Source organism: Saccostrea echinata, unplaced genomic scaffold (genome assembly GCF_033153115.1).
Source record: "Saccostrea echinata isolate AGI-Se365-2 ecotype Australia unplaced genomic scaffold, CSIRO_AGI_Sech_v1 ptg000022l, whole genome shotgun sequence".
NCBI classification, from domain to species: Eukaryota; Metazoa; Mollusca; class Bivalvia; order Ostreida; family Ostreidae; genus Saccostrea; species Saccostrea echinata.
In genome coordinates, this window is record NW_026889771.1 from 8,412,744 (window position 1) to 8,429,895 (window position 17,152).

General features: G+C 33.3%; 2 protein-coding genes across 2 annotated transcripts; both read right to left on the minus strand.

The window, feature by feature from the left end:
- Window positions 1–579: 579 nt before the first annotated feature.
- On the minus strand, window positions 580–9,645 carry LOC133190863 (uncharacterized). Its single transcript, XM_061326547.1, has 9 exons — window positions 8,893–9,645; window positions 6,028–6,075; window positions 5,664–5,875; window positions 5,331–5,420; window positions 3,992–4,331; window positions 3,434–3,604; window positions 2,334–2,459; window positions 2,103–2,220; window positions 580–870 (listed from the first exon to the last, which is right to left on the minus strand). Exons 1-9 carry the CDS (start codon window positions 9,203–9,205, stop codon window positions 618–620), a joined length of 1,671 nt encoding a protein of 556 aa, XP_061182531.1. The 5' UTR covers window positions 9,206–9,645; the 3' UTR covers window positions 580–617.
- A 4,311-nt stretch (window positions 9,646–13,956) lies between these two features.
- Window positions 13,957–17,152, minus strand: LOC133190344 (aquaporin-8-like). Its single transcript, XM_061325919.1, has 5 exons — window positions 16,886–17,152; window positions 16,488–16,614; window positions 16,052–16,260; window positions 14,671–14,823; window positions 13,957–14,300 (listed from the first exon to the last, which is right to left on the minus strand). The coding sequence occupies exons 1-5, from the start codon at window positions 17,128–17,130 to the stop codon at window positions 14,207–14,209; spliced, it is 828 nt and encodes a 275-aa protein (XP_061181903.1). The 5' UTR covers window positions 17,131–17,152; the 3' UTR covers window positions 13,957–14,206.

Sequence of the window (17,152 nt, forward strand, 5' to 3'; positions counted from 1 at the left end):
TTGAAGCGGAACGAAATGCAAACTTGATCTGTAACTCATCAAGATACACTCACATACCAAAAATCAGCTCAGTATCTGCAAGCGTTTAGAAGAAAAGTGCGGAAAACCAAGTGGGACAGACTGACAGACGGACTCAGAGGAAACCTATAGTCCCCTCCGGTTTCACCGGTAGGGGACTAAAAATAGCATTTTAAAAAAATTCATTGAATTGCCCCCATCTCTCTTTAAGGACAATTTATTTTTTTTAATGATAGGAAGTGGATTAATTATTTCTTCCTTTTTTTATTATGTCGGCTTCGAAGGTCCCCTACATTCCCTACTTTAGAAGAGACCTACATCATCAATGCCATTTGTCAGGAAAAATGTGCATCGTATTGTTCCCTTTTTCGAAATCAAGAAACACTATTATTAAATTATTAATTAAAAACACTATAAGATCGTGAAGATAATGATTTTTTTTTAATAATGAACAAGTAATCGATCTAAAAGGTAGACGAGGAACCAGTGTCTAAAATTTGATCGATTTGACAACCCTATGAGTAAAATAAAAAATAACGAAAGAAAACAAATATTTTTTTTTATTACAAAAGCAAGACACTGTTCACACCAGACAACCGTTAACCCACCACCGACGTCACAGAAGTTTTGGGAGAGTAGTAACAAAAATGCAGTCGTATGTCTTTACCACCATCTTCATATGGGTGGTCTCCGGATCGACTGTTATGATTGTGTGAATCCTCTGTGTCCCACAAAATGGTTTCCTCTCTTATATTCATCCCGACCACGCCCTGGCATCCTCGTTTATGACGTAACAAGACGAAAGGTTTGTCCCTTGGCAAAGCAATTTGTTCTGTTGGAAGCCCGTCACTCCTTTTTTTAAAGAAATTTATAACGTAGTGAAAAGTTAAGTTGTTTTGGTTAAATGAAACAAAGTATTGTTAATAACGTTTACAATGTAATTGTAATCATATTAATTATTGCTAGAACTTTTTTTCCATTCATGATTTAGTTTCTGAATGTGCTTCAAAGAAGTTTCAAAGTTGCTACATGTATACAAAAAAAAGTCTGTCAACTTTCAAATCAAGTTTTAAAAAAGATGTTCGATGTCGATTAAAGATAAAAGAAAAGATTTTGGACATAAAATATTAAAAACTACACGGATGCTCATATGTAAACCATGTGATAGAAATTAGCATATTATTCATTTATTACGAGATTATAAAGCTTTAAAATGTTTCATTCGTTTTTCAAATTTCCATCAAACAGTAATTTGAAATAAGAAAATCATGAATTAAATTGACATGATCTGCTTTTTGGCACATGTTTGATAATGTGATGTAATTAAAAAAATTATGGTTAAGGTACATTAAAAGGGTATTTTTAGGGGGAAAATTCAAAAAAACTTTGATGCGTATGTAAAGATACATGCACATGCATAAAACGAGCATGAAATTAAAAAATTCTACGAATGGTCCATTCGTAGAAATTTTTAACTACATGCTCATTGGTACACGTTTGTTACGGGCAGTGTTTTTGCTTGCACACATGGCTTAGGCTATTAAGATCGCCAAACTGCGTTTTAGACATCCTTTATTATTTCTTCTTTTTTTTCAATGAAATCTGAGGTTTTCAATTTTGCAAGTTTCAAAATCACCATCATTTTGGCTCAGAATGAAAAAAAATAATACGAGTATCTTTAGTTTTTTTATGCAAAAGCAAAGTTACGGATCATATATCTTTAAAACTTTTTTAAAACAATGAATACTTGTACATTAAAATATATTTTTCAAGCAAGATTTAAAGACAAAGATCAAAATAAGCCTTTGGATCAAAATCAAAACAATTCTCATGATAGATGAGCCATATCAATAAAATAAATACATGTAATTATCGTGTTACAATGTTGAACGCCATGAATTCAACATAATCTTGACCCCTCAGATAAGACACCTTTGAAGTCAGTTCAAGACCTCGACGCGTCAGGACAATTATTACTATGACCGACATTATCATATAATTGTACATGACTAGAAGAATTGACCTCAAATGAAAGGACGGGGGCATAAGCCCCTCATACTTGTGGAGTCTATGTATGACCTTACCTACAGCAGTAGTCAATTTGGGTATTGCCGTCAAAAATTCCGTCAGGTAGAGTTCCATGCTTCTGATTTCTATCTCCAGGGTCTTCATCATCCCATCTTATGGAGCCATAAGAAAAGCCTGGTCAAAGAAATTTAAAATCACCAAACGATTAAGAAATTGATAGACCATTGCCCCATAAAGCAATCACTCGCATTTCAAACTCGAGTTTTAATAAAAACAATATGACTTACCGTCTGGGCATTTGCCATATTTTAGGATACAGTAATCTCCTTTTGGCCAATTCATATCATACTGGGATACCTGTGTGTCTCCTTTAATGCAGAATTCTTGTGCAATTCTTTTGTCATCCTTCGCACCTACAATCAAATTAAACTTGGAAGATAACGGAGAGTAATCAAGCTAAAAAATTCATTGGGAAAAAAAAAAAAAAAAAAAAAATTGGAAGCAGAGCAAATCACGGACATCTAAAAACTTCAGAGGTGGTATCAGGTAGTATCCCTTGTCGACCGGTCACATCCGCCGTGTGCTCCTTGTCATGATTGGACAAACGAAAAATCCGTAGACAATTCAGTGTAAAAATAATAGCCTAAAATTTGTATGAAAAACGTCAGTCAATATTCGACTTAACGATACATTGTATTTGTCAACAAAAACATTGTATCGATATGTTGATTTTAAACGAGACTGTTGATATCCTTGTATCATCAACTTATTTGTAAATATTTTGCTTTTAGAAACTGTTCGTATTTCATAGTAAAAAGTAGTCATTTTCGAGGTCTAAACTCTTAATCTCTATATTATCATAATTATATAAATAATCTCCTGCACTGAAAGTGCATTATGTGTGAACTGAAGTATGTCGGAAGCGAAAGTGTACGTTCACTGTAATCATAATGTATAATATAAATTATCATATGGGTAGTGCAAAACATTTTCCCCAAGATATTCAATGAAAACATTAATGATTGATTGTTGTTTTACGCCCCGTTCGAGAATTTTTCACTCATATAGAGACGTCACCATATACCGGTGAAGGGCTTCAAATTTAGACCTTTACTCGGCACTCAGGGCCATTGAGCATTGAGTGTTCTTTATGGTGCCAGGTCCTACCGTGACACGGGGCCTCGGTTTTTAAGGTCTCATCCGAAGGACCCGCAACTTTCACTTCGAAGTGCCGAGCGCTTGGCGAAGGAACAGTTGCTACCTTTTTTTATCGTCTTAGGTCAGTCGCGGCCTTGATTCGAACACACCACCTTACGATCACAGAGCGAGCGCTCTACCGACTGAAATACATAAATGTATTCAAAGGAAGAAACAAAAGCCAACGTACCATGTAAATGGATATTTGATGACCAGGAATTGTGGTTATGATAGTCTTCAGTGTCTTGTATAATGTAACCAACATGCCAAGTAAAGGAGTGTTCCGATGGACATCCGGTTGTCGTCAACATTAATCCGTATGTGCCTTTGGGCCACGTGACTGGGATCTTCAGTTGGGGGTCTTTGGAATAAATAAATGAATAAATTATACATAAGGTTAGTAACAAACATAACAGTATTAATAAGAAAATTTCATGTAACAAGATCCTCATCCTTAAAAAATATTATATCTGACGAATGACGAAACGTATCTCCTTTTCAGTGTTACATGTAGTGTAAGCAAAAACACTATTATTTCCTGGTAGATAAAGTGTGCAAGTTACATTCATATTTATTGAAAACTCAATAAAAATAGATCTTATGTCCCGTCATATTTAAAAGTCCAAAAGCTCAAAACGAGTGGTATCATGGCATGTTAAACAAAAAAGATTTAGCTGAAAGTGAAGCTACCCAGCTTAAAAATACAACTGGAAAAGTGCCCACTTTAAGATTTACAATATTTCATTACTTGTGGGAGTTGGCGCCTTTTTGTATGCTGCATAATCTCCCAAAGATCGGATTAAATGTGACTTTCGTAATTGTAGATGCCCCTGGTCATCAGTTGTGCAAATACTTGCAGCGATTAAATCATCAAATCTCTGCCAGAACATAGGTTGGAGAGCTTCATCAATGGTTTGTAATTTCAGACCAATCGGTTCCGGGAGGGTTTCAGAGCCGGATTGCAAAGTATACTGATAAGTTCCATAGTTCTGCTTAAAACTGCTACTTTGTTTGAATGTATCAAAGTTGATTCCTAAAGATGCGGAATATCCGAGATACGATCCTCCGACATCTAAATCGAAACCTCCCTGAAACACATAGTTACAACAGACATTAACCAGAATTATGATATGTTCTAAATGTATTAGTTATGCACAAATCGTATTTTTAGAAGATATGACAAAATAGTTTTTTTCTGCCATCAACGTACTTGTTTTAAAGGTATTTAAAAGATAAAGTTCAAGGTAAAAAATATACACTCATGTGTACTATTCATTGGTAAGTAGACGGTAAAAGATATCACCTGCTATATTGGGGGAGGGGGTTTTACTCTTGGGAAAAAAGGCACTTAACGCATTTAAACTAAGGAGATCTCCTCCTGCGAATTCTAACTTAAGAGTGTGGACATATAATTTTTTTGGGGGGTGGGTGGGGGATCCTAACAGATTGTAGATGCCATACGAAAGGTGAGTGTATCTCGCTAATATCACCTTTGAAGAACCATTCTTTAGAAAGAGGGTTGGTTTAGCCCCGTTTTATTTCGTAGCAGCACCAGCCAAAGCTGTTGGTTGGAATGGTACATTTTATAAAAACAAAAAATAAAAACTTCAGTTCTTATTGAATAATGCGTACTTATATAAACAAAACCCAAGGGTAACTTCCTATCTGTTGGTTTATTCAAAAGAGCCGCTTGGATTGATCTTTTACAATGAAGGTGACCATATTTTATACCGTGAATTTTTAAATGTTACAACATCATTATCAACAAATGGCTTCATTTGACTCATATTTTACTTATTCGTAAAGGATATCTCGAATGATAGCAATACTTGTGACTCAGAAATAGTTCCGACTTTTAGAAATAAATTGGTTTGAAGTTTAGCCAATTGCATTAGACAATTGAAATGATCATGTTCTTCCAGTAGCACCTAGTACATGCAGATAATGATGAATGCAGTCAACAAATTTTTTAAAGAAACATTTACATGTACATGGGAACTAAAAGATACATTCCCTGGAGTGAATGTAAAATTGGTGTTACAATACATGTAATATGATCATGGAGAACGTATAGAATTTGGACTCACCGACTTACTAACTTGCTCCATAAATTGTTTAAAGGAGCTTTGTGAACGGCTGATTTGTTTTTGGCCGAGTTCAACTTCAATCGTAATGTGCTGAAAAAAAAGAATTTAAATGTTGTTGGGAAAATGCAATATAAACGTAATTTTTACAAACTTCGTTTTACTGTATGAAGGTCCTTTGTGTTCACTACCAAACGACCAAACGTTAATTAAAAATTTACATGTCATGAAAAGAAAGAAACATTGTATTTGTTTTAACAATCAAAAATCAACATTTCCTGCTGTTCTGTTCAAAATTTACAACAAAGTAACATTTTTGATTTCTTTACTACCGACCGTTCCCCATTGATCCAAAAAATCCATGTAAGCCGATTGGTTGTACGTCACCGGAAGTGAACAAATAGCTGCTGCAAAGCTGCGTGTGATGGGAAAATTGCCTGCATTGGCTAATTCAGTCATGTAACGCACTCTACCAAGATTACACAGGTTTTGCTGATCCTGAATTATATTGTGTTCTAAATTTGTCTTATTATGAGCTTGTTGATATCCTGTAAAAAGACATATAGAAAGTCAATATTTGTTGATATACATTCTTTACAACTTAAAGTCCACACTTGTGTTATAAAACGAGAGTCGAAATCTTGAAATCTATTTCACTACGTTAAAATACATTTTAGACCTATATCGTGAACATACTCACTCCCACTTAACGTGAAGGAAAAAGAGGCTAATCCTACACCTGCACCACCTGAAAAGGTTCAAAATATCTATTGAAATACAATTTAACTCGGTATTTTTTGTAACGTTAAAATAAGAAACATGTACGTTTACACTCACATGTATATTGGTCAGTAAAAACGTAACAATCCGCCTGACGTTACTTTCAAAATTTGTTCAATTTGAAGGCATTTTTGATGGAGAAATTGTCTTATTTTCTACACTAAATGATGGAAAATTAAATTCTAAGGATTAAGGAATAATTTTAATAGCTACTCAAGTTATACATGTATAACCTGGGTTGAAACAGTTTACGCTTTTTTATAAACCACTTCGTGGTTTATAAAGCGTAAACTGCCCCAACCCAGATTATACAGTATAACTTGGGTAGATATTAAATTCATTCCTTAAATATTTTGATTAAAGACAGACAAAAACAGTGGTAAGAATTTGTTCGTAGAATGGGCTGTATGATTATTTTGACATTTCATGAATATTTTCGGTGGCGGATTCATAGTTGATTGAGAGGTGTAATTAATTTTAAGTAGGTGGAATGACACCGTAATTCATGTAAAACTGTTGAAAAAATATATCATACAAAGATCATATGATATTGCCCATATAATTATATTTGTCATAAAAATAGCATACAACCTGGGAAATATGGAAAGATGATGATATATAACCTATACATGCATCTGATAAATTATCGATGGGAATAAAGATCCAGTGAATATGCTAAAGCAATAAAACAAATGTTCAAATGAGAAACTGAAAGAGTCTATATAGCTACCGTCTGCAGATGTGAATAAATTACATAATAAGCTACAAGATGACGTTACAATAGATTCCGCTGATTTTTTTTTTTAAAGCATGCCATTTTTTAAAATCATTTTTTTAAAATTTCCCAATACATTGTATTTTCTAAAAGCTTTTATATGCATCAGTCTGTAATGTAAGAGAGGCTGTTAATATTCCAGAATGCATTTAAGAATAAAGGTGATACACTTCATCGTAAAGTAAAAATTGCTGTATATATTAAGCGGATTGTCAATTCTTATTTGTCAGGGATCCAAAATGTCAAACGACGACGGGGTGGGGCACCGACATAAAGGTTCAAAATGAAATTCAGGCACTAGACTTGCTCAAGTCTCTATGTTGTTTTTTTTTTAATTAAATAATTCTTTGTTTATTTTTGTCTTGTTGTCCTCTGCTCTCCCTCATAGTTAAATGTTATCAAACATAGAGACTTTATGTTTGACATTATCAAAAAGTATGAAAGAGAGCACTAAAACATAGAGACTTGAGCAAGTCTATTTAGGCACTAAAAGTTGAAAAAAAAATCTGTTTTGGACGAGGAGTTCGTTGAAGCAAATTAGGTGATTTATTAATTTTAAAAAAAAAAGACAGCGCCTGTAAACGGACCAGAAACACTCCTATATCCCCCACTCCTGATCGGTCGCATACTTCAACTTTTTTGAGTCTGGAGAAGAGAACTGTCCCTCATTTTAGACACACCTTTCCTTTAATTTATTTTCCATCCTTTTTTAAACACGTTAAAATCCGTGTCGATTAGAAAGTTTTTTTTTGTAATGATATCTTGTAGTTCTTTTTTTCAAGTTTACATTACAAAGCTTATTTAGATACAAGGTTCAATTCTGACATTCAATTCAATACAGTGTAGCTTTATCTGAAAGCTATCACATCGAGCGAAACTTCATACATCAATGTATACAAGTTTAAATATTAAAAAAATCTTAATCTATTTATTCTGGAAAAAAACGAAATAAGTTTCGGGAGAAAATAGACGAAGTTTTCCATATCAGCCATCCAAGGGAAGTGCACCTCTACATTGAAACTGAATAAATTATCACTGTAAGCATGAAAAATTACCTCATACACTTGAAAAGATGGGACTGCAAATACAAACACGTTAGGGTTAGAGATTTATGATACGAAATCAAATTTTTATGGTATTTGATTTGGAAGTACATATTACGTAATATATGTTTCACATTCAAGAATTATACGTACCGAACGCATTGATTAAAAAAAAATTCCTGAAGAGGTCTCTATAAAGTTTGACTTGCATGCTCCGTTAAAACAAAACGACTACTTATACGTGTGCAGTTATGTTAGTTCTAGATAGAAATATACAAAATTAAGAGATTTACAACTGTGTTTTATAACGCGGGGGAAAATATATGCCGCATTTGAATTTAACAACACAGTTATGTCAATAAGGAACATATCTGAATCATGAAATAAAACGGAAAAATTTTAAATAAAAAAAAATGAACGCAAGTCATCAGAAATGCATAGGTTGGAACATTCATTTATAAAACCATGACAAGCTTATAATTAGCTGGCCAGCCTAAATAAAGTATGTGCGTGTGTGACGGGGGGGGGGGGGGGGCATTCCGTGTTACGAACAATCCTGTGAACTTCACAGATTCTGTCTACACTCAATGCATAATGGTGAAAAACGTCGTAAGGGTGGATTCATGAACTCACGATTTGTTAAAGAGTGTGGTAAAGATTTGAACGTGGGGAGGGGGTGTTTTCATTGCCAACTATTAATAAAAAAAAAATATCGGAAATATATTGAATGCTTTTTTTATATACTTTTAAAAGGAATTAAACATTCGATTGTTCTTTTTTCTTAAAAAATATATGTTTAAAAAGTTTTATGTAAACTAAAGTGTATTCTTGAAAATTAAACCGGAACAACTCACCGAATATTTTCGTATCTATGTCCCAGAGACTTTAATTTTGCGACTTAGTTAAAGATATGATTTAGTTTTTTTAGATTTAGTTCTCTAGTTTCAAACGAAAAAAACAAAGATACCTGAGGTTGTCACGCCAAGTTTTAGTTTGTCTTGGTAGGATTTGGTTCCATAGAACATAGAAGTTGTGTTCTTGTTAGCACAGCTATGTCGGTGTTCGATTTGAACTCTTATTGGTGAGTCATTTTCGGTTACCTCAAGAATTTTCCTGGTGTACAATAGGCCTGGATCGACTCCTCCGTTTGAAACTAAACTTCCATCAGGATTCCCGGTTAGCAAGTTATATCCTACTCCAATGTAGTGAAGATCTTCTTGTTGAGCCGTCGTAAAGCTCAACAGAATCGATATGAACAACACAGGGTGTAATCTACACATTCTTAATGACCTAAATTACATTTCAGAAACTGATGTGAGATTCTGTATTCGTTCCAAAGCTATAGTTCGAATTAAAGAGAATTTTTGATTTTTAATTTAATTGCCTTTATCAGAAATATGCATCGTTATACAAGGAAAAAACAAGTAACCACTGTACAATAGAAGCAAACGTTTCTCCTAAAATCAGAATCTAAGAGGTGAGATATCGGTACTTAGAAAATGAGATTGAATATTACCCCCTTCCACTTTGAACGCACTCTTTCAATGAATGCGATGACTTACACAATAGGAAGGTTATGGTTTTATCTTATCTTTATTAATAAACGGTGTTAATATCTATTCCATTGAACCAAGTCGTCCACCAATTATCTACACACTGATCAAGATTTAAAAAAATCCACAAAGGTAATCAAATATTACAAGGCACACCACCGACGAATGCTATCTTCGCGTAAGCCAAAGTAACGTACAAGTAAATGCCTATCAAATCCATTAGTTACATAGAAGTACAACATTAGAGGTTTTTCTTTAAACAACTGAATATAATATCCATGTCACTTGCATAATCTTAAGCGAAATATGACTACGTCATCCATACAGATTTGATCCAGGTAGGGCTCCTTTAATCTGGTCACTCCTCTGGAAAACATGACAGATGCAGCATCCGAAGCAAGTCTGCTGCAAGTTAATTCAGAATTTGTGTCCTCTGTTTAAAGAGAAAACAAGAGGGAAGAACAAAAAAAAAATGCAGATGGAGAAAGAAAAAAAGTAAACCTTGACCTTTCAGCTTTTGGTCTTCAAGTCAGTCAAGGTTAAAAATACTCATGACCTTAAGCAGGGAACAAAAATCAAATGCATCCCTAGATGAATCACAAATAGTCCACTACGTAGTATCCATGGTTACAATAATGAAGCAATACCTTCCTAATTTTCTTTATGCTCTCAGTGTTACTGTGTGTCACTCTGCTGTGTTACCATAACAACAATGATATTTATTTTAAGATAATATTGCTATAACTTATTTACATGTACGTCAGATCAACTTTGTTATTGTTTCTCGACCATTGGTAATTCAGCTTGGTCATGTAACTCCTACAATTAAAGCTATGTATGGCGTATCTGAGCTTAAAAAATAATAATACGAGACTGAGTGTAGATATATACATGATAGATGTTATTTACGTTCAAATTCAAATTTTCACAGATTTTGAACTTGAATAACGTCACGTTTCAATAGCTAAATGGACTTTAAACTTGTCTTTTATTTAAAAGTGGAATCGGTAAATAAATCAGTTATTGTTTCAAAGAAGGTACAGTTTGGGCTTTATCGTGCGCTAAAAATTTAATGTTTTCAAAAAGTTATGGAATTGGCTTAAATATGAGTTGAGTATATGAATGTGATAAATCATGAAAGAAAACGACATGAAGGAGGACCATTCTGGAAATATGACGTCATTATTTTGGTACATTTTAAAGTTTTCAGCAGAAAAAGCCTCAAAATGACTCATTTCTGGGCCTATTTTCCTTAAGAAAATAATGACCACAGGCGTCGCCCACTGCAAGTTTTGGATATGTTGTGTAAAATCCTTTGAAAAATCATATCTCTGAAAATCTTTGTGGGCAATGCAAGTGCTCTAGATTATCTGAGAGAAAAATTCACTGAAAATTGATGTCTTCTGCAACTTTTAAAGAAAATACGGGAAAATGCAAGTTTATGACGTCACAATTAGCCTTTAGGAAGTCATATGAGAAAAACGATTTTTATATTTTTACTGCATGGAATTTCAACCACTATAAAAGCATGAGTTTTAATTTCTTACATCACTTTCATATTTAAAAATACTGGGCAAGATTTGTAATGAAACTGTACCTTGTTCTTTGATATCTTTGAAACGCGATTGATTTCAACTGTGTAATTTGCAGAAAAGGCCTAACTTTATTTAAACTAATAAAACAAATAGAAAGATCTTTTTAATTTTGGTTATCTTAATATATCAAAAATATGCCATATTTGGCTTTGAGTGTTTTTCAGCATATAAAATGAATGCTAAATATAGCCAAGGTTACCACATATTTAGAGATGTATTCCAAAGAATTTCTTTACATCGTAAGCAGCAACTACATGTAGGTATTATGTTTTTGTGTGTTTGTGTGTCTGTGTAAGTGTTAAATTATTTGGTTTTCTTAGTCCTTTTAAAGATTCAGTAATGATTCAAAATAGCTGAAAATCTTAATTTTTGAAATTTTTCCTCTGTTACCATGGCAACCAGGAACAGCATCGAAATTTTTATGAATTTCTGTTTTTGGTTTCATCTTTAAAAAAGAACAAAGTTTTAAAATCGGTGACCATGCGTGCCTAAAAAGTGTAAGTGGCTACAGAGAATTACTTTCTAAAATGTTTAAGAATGCTACAGTGTAATATAACGTGTTCTATTGTCAAAGGCAGCAGGCATATTGTTATCCCTAATACAACTAACTTTTTTAAAAACTTTTTTTTGAAAATCAAGGTTAACTACCCGAGTATATACAGACAAATAACCTAATCTCCGTCATAAATTATTCTATTCCAATTTTTTTTCTTCTCACAAATTTGTACAGTTTTTCATTTAAAGAAGAACCCTAACTGCTGGTCAGAAAGAGACGAGTACACTTCTAAATTAGGAGCCTTCCCTCGTCAACTGGCTGCGTTGAACATTTCCCGAAGAGACGTAAAGCGAAAAAAGCTCAAACCTGATTGTATCCAAAGTCAGAGGACTACAAAATGCAACAATGAATATGTTACAGAAATCGATACAGAAAATGGTTGTCTTGTTAGATTTTTAGTTTGGAGATTTAATATATTGAATAAAACCTGAAGGCGTCTAAATGACCACTTCAAACTTTTAAGGTGATTTTCAATTAAATTTTAACTTGAATCTTGAATCGGTGATTTTAATTGCTCATTTTGTACGTATCCAACTATAATTAGCAGTTTAAAACCCATCACTGAAAATTTACATAAATTTCTTTTCCTTACTGTGTATTTTGATTTATTTGTTTATTTTTTTAATGCACTTTTCAATATATTTTTATTTTTTATAATCAGGTTTTATTTATTACTGCTTTTAAGTGATTACATCTATGCAAGTAAACCGATTGCTCTTTATTATTTTCATTTATATACGAATAACGTTTCAAATAGTATCTAATCGAAAAGTACAAATTGTACAACAATAAGACGTTACCATTTTAACACAAAGAGTCTGCGAACGTCTATCTCTTCCAATCATTATAAGACCTTAATATCATGTCTTTAATTCAGATCACAATATATGTGATGATTAAAATACTTGCCATTTAATACAGTAAATAGTGTTAATAAAGTCATTCGTTTATTAATTGTCTATGTTAATGTAAAATAAATCTTACAAGCAATAAAATCCTATCTTTCTGTGATAACCCACGTGTATTTGTAAATATCCTATGTTTGTTTCTTTTTGTTACAGCATGAAATGTATGGAGATAACAAACAGTATTCAAGCTCCTAAGTCCATTAAACAATACAAATTTAGGAGGAGAGCAAACACGAATCCCTAAAACATCAGAGGTGGGATCAGGTGCCATGGAGGAGTGAGCATCCCCTGCCGATCGGTCACACCCGCCATGTGCTCCTTGTCATGATCAGGAAATAAGGGGAAAATCCGTCGACGATTCAGTGTGTAAATAATGGCCTAACAATTAGTATGAAAAACGTCAGTCAGCATTTGATTTATTGATAAGTTGTATTTGCTGACAAGGTCATTGTATCGACCATAAACTTATGAAATGACGACTTTAAACGAGACTGCTGATATTATTGTTTCATCACCTTGTTTGTCAATAACTTACCTCATTTTAGAAATTGTTCATACGTAGAGCATGCTCTTTAGCATAAAATACTCACAACATTGGGTAAGAGAGAAAAAAGAACCCCCATTCGATTGCATCTTTAATCAGAATCAACTTAAACTTTTTTCATCCAAGTGAATTTAATTTTGAACATTTCATTTCAGCGATCGATGTTCTTTTTAGGAAAAAATCCATTTTGACATAGGATGAACCTTTTCCTGAAATTTCAATAACACAAAGTTTTGATATATTGTACAAGACAAAAGATTGTAGGACTGATGCGGGAGACAGAAGGACAGACATAAGTGAATGAAAACAAAACTTCAATTTCTGTGGAGAAAAAATAATACTGGTGTCACAAAGTTTTTTTTTTCTTTTATTGAAATACAGGGTGTTTCATAATATATGTTACATTTTGAAGCTTCAATTTCACAAACACAAGAAAAAGATATAGACAAGTGTTTTTATCAACTTGATGCATGTATCTATAAGATTCATTATATACCATTAACAACTAAAATATTACACACTGGACAAAATCTCAAACATTAATGAAAATTAGTGAAATTTCTTAATTACGTCATTTTTGTTACGTTGAATTTCACAACGTCAAAAGCCCACACTACATGTTTTAATGATCTCCACTATATCATCTACAATCGAAAGTTGCTTTTCGAAATTGGTATAATCTTGTAACACATTTTTGCCTAGACACTCCTCATGTGAAGGTTTATGTTTCTTTTGAGCTCATTCAGTATCTGCGGTCTAGGATTGTAGACCCTGTTCCTAAAGAACCCCTACAGAAAAAGACCCAAAGATTGAGATTGGAGAATGCAGAGATCAATCTCTTTTCTTGGGGTATAGCATTATTGAAAATTTGTACGCTGATAACTTCATATCATGACCTAGAATGTATATATATACGTAGTGATTTTATGTTTTCTTTTGATTAAAATTCAACGTTAAAAAAATTGAAAAAAGTCAGGCAAGAACCATAATTTTCTTTTCTTTCATCTTATATCATTTTGGTCTTTCTAGCAATAACCCATGATATAGAAAAATCTTTTAAGGTATACGGGGATCTGTACACATAAGCATGTTTTGCGATAATGGCTGACTCTTTGTATTATAACTTTATTGCAGGGGGATGCTATTCCTGGGAGTGGAGTGTCCCTCAGAATTTGTGAAGTTCATATACTCTGGTGTTCTTCTCTTTGCAAAGAGAAATCTGAAATAAAAATGATAAATTTCTGATTATTTTCATACTCATTAATATTCAAATGATGGTTTAAAAAAAAAAAAAAAAAAAAAAAAAAAAAAAAAAAAAAAACCATTTTGAAGCTTGTAAAGAGGTACTTTAATGTAAAATTATAACTACGTGTAGTTAGAAAATTGTCAATTGATTTTATCTAATAATAATCCTGAAATAGATTATGCTAATAAATTTAAATTTTTAATGAAACATTAATACTCACAATGGCTTCATATTTTATAGAGTCAAATAACATTGCTCATCTTAACAATAAAACTTTGTTGTTTACAACAACGTTCTTTTCAATGATTTTTATATACTATCTGCAATGCAAATTATCTCCAACCTGTAAACAATAGCTGAGACCAATGCCCCCGCAGTGGGCCCCACCCAGTAGACATAGTGATGTTCCCACACATTGAAATACAGGTATCTAGAGTAGGATACAGCCGGTCCTAAACTTCTTGCCGGATTCATAGATCCACCAGTATATTGCGCCCTGTTGTAAATTTGTAAATTAACTAAGGACCGTCATCTTGATTTAATTTGATTTATGTGCATATATTTTAGAGAAAATTATGCTCTTTTAACGAGGCCGAGTCTAATTATTTCTACCCTAGATATTTTGATAAATTTTCTTGAATGAATTTTACTATTATATTAATTATTTTTAAATAAAAAAATCAAATGTTAACCATCCCGATTTCTTAGGGGGCCATCTCAAAAGTTTTCAATTTTTACCATTGGACCCTACGGGAATTTGTTGGAAAAGCGCCAAATTATCACATTTTCCCCATATTTTTTGTATTTCTGCCCTAGGGATTTCTTTTTCACTCAAATACATGAAAGTTATTGTAAAAAGTCACCAAATAGTGAAATTTTTAAAAAGGTGACCATCTGGTTTGGTCTAGGAATTATTACAAAGTTTATTTTTTTCCAATGCCCAATACCTCTAAATTTGCCATATTGCGGCATACATTTTGTATATATCGGCACAGATAAATTATTTTGGTAAAAAATAACAGTGTTTAGATTGCTGGTATGTTTCCTTTGATGTTCTGACAACAGTTTTTAATAAAATGTCCATGGACGTCTTGAAAACTCAAGCGAGTCATGCGTCATTCTTCAGCGTCATGCATTGCTTAGAGAACCGGAAAAAACAATGACGCCGTAAAAGCCATTTCAGCGTGTATTCCTAATTATTGTCTTAAAAGCACATTTGAAGACCCATGAACGTTACAGATAATGTAAATATAATGTTAATTTTGTATCAAAATTACAATACTTAGAATAAGTGTTATGTTGCACCTACGCATGCATGAAACTAAAAAGCTGCGCAAAGTCATGCGCACTCGAATTAGACTCGGCCTCGTTAAATGTCATCAGAATATTGTTGAAATACTGTTTCTGTGGGAAGCTTTATTACTTGATGTCTTAAAGTTCTCACTATGAAAGGTCTTTCATGAAGCGTTTTTGGGGAGTAGATCAAGCCAGATGGCTACATGCAATATCAAATGTAAGAGAACATTTTTGAGTCTCATATTCAAATTTCAGATATAAATGTTTGCAATAAACCAGGGCTGCCGATAGACCCTTCAATTAGTGCTGTGTTGATTACGAGCTCCCAGTTTGGTTGAGTTATTTTAAAATGTGTAAAGTTAGAAATATGTAAATATTTCACATGTAAATTATTTATTATCCGTATACCATTGGTCTTGAAATCTTACCCAGACAAAGCACATGCGATGACCGAGAATCCAATAGCTAGAGCTGACAGTTTTTTCTTCTTTTTATCCAGCGTTGTCAGTAAAACTGTCGAAGCTAATATAAACGTAAGAATGCTTTCCACCAGAACTGCCCAGCCAGGTTTAGTATCATTTATAAGCATCGTTGCTCCACCGATGAATTGTATATATTTATTCTTTGGAAGAGCAGCCTTATAAAAAAGACAACTTAGATTTTCAAGGAACTTATGTTGTTTTAAACTCAAAATTATGACGTCAACTACAGGCAAGTATCATCGTTTTCTAAAAATATGAGGGGAGGGGCGGACGGGGGGGGGGCAAATAAAAAAACCCATGTTAATGAAAGGTTCAAAGATATGTCACAAAAGGTGTCCCCTCGTTATACGTGCCTGATGGATAATAATACAAGAATACTTACAAGGGCCAAGGCCGCTCCTAAGAGACCGCCCAAAATCTGAGCAATGAAAAAGCATACCGCAACAAGCACTGGCAGCGCCCCATTCAAAGTCAGAGCGAAAGTTATGGCTGGGTTAAAATACCCGCCGCTACAATAGATAGTTTTCAGTTCTTTTGAAATTAACTAAATATGACACATTAACATCTAATTAAAGTATACCGAGTATGGAAATTCAAATATACTTTTTTTCCTCTTATTATCAATTAAATGGATATTTTAAGCGCTATGCATTACTTATTCATTTCGTGAAAGCGATTTTATTATTTTATTTTTGAAATAATTTTTTTTAAATTTTGTTCTCCGCCAAAATTCCTTTGGAAGTACAATATCTGCCATAGCTTTAATTTATCGAATCATACCTGATATCACCGAGTGCATAAATCAAGAACACATAAGCAAATCCATACACAAGTCCCGATGTTCCATTGGTGTAAATTTCGCCCATCTGTAAGAAAATTGGAGCACAAAAACACAAGAGGAATACCAAAAATGTGGTCCCTAAAAACTCGGCTAATGTTGGACGAACAAACTTGTCTACCACTGAACCACCACACAGCGCAAAATCGGAGTCGTTTCGATGTATATTTTGAGCTTCGTCTGCCATCTTTCTCACTGCAAACTGCGCA

Bases quoted from the DNA above. Each gene is read 5' to 3' on its own strand.
- LOC133190863 (XM_061326547.1), bottom strand. From the start codon at position 9,205: ATGTGTAGATTACACCCTGTGTTGTTCATATCGATTCTGTTGAGCTTT. The intron at 5,876-6,027 runs GTGAGTATGTTC...GTCTTTTTACAG, and splicing joins TTCCTTCACGTTAAGTGGGA to GATATCAACAAGCTCATAAT. The intron at 871-2,102 runs GTAAGGTCATAC...CTTTAAAAAAAG, and splicing joins CAAATTGACTACTGCTGTAG to GAGTGACGGGCTTCCAACAG.
- LOC133190344 (XM_061325919.1), bottom strand. From the start codon at position 17,130: ATGGCAGACGAAGCTCAAAATATACATCGAAACGACTCCGATTTTGCG. The intron at 16,261-16,487 runs GTAAGTATTCTT...CTTTTTTATAAG, and splicing joins TAGGAGCGGCCTTGGCCCTT to GCTGCTCTTCCAAAGAATAA. The intron at 14,824-16,051 runs GTAAGATTTCAA...AATTTACAACAG, and splicing joins ATCGCATGTGCTTTGTCTGG to GGCGCAATATACTGGTGGAT.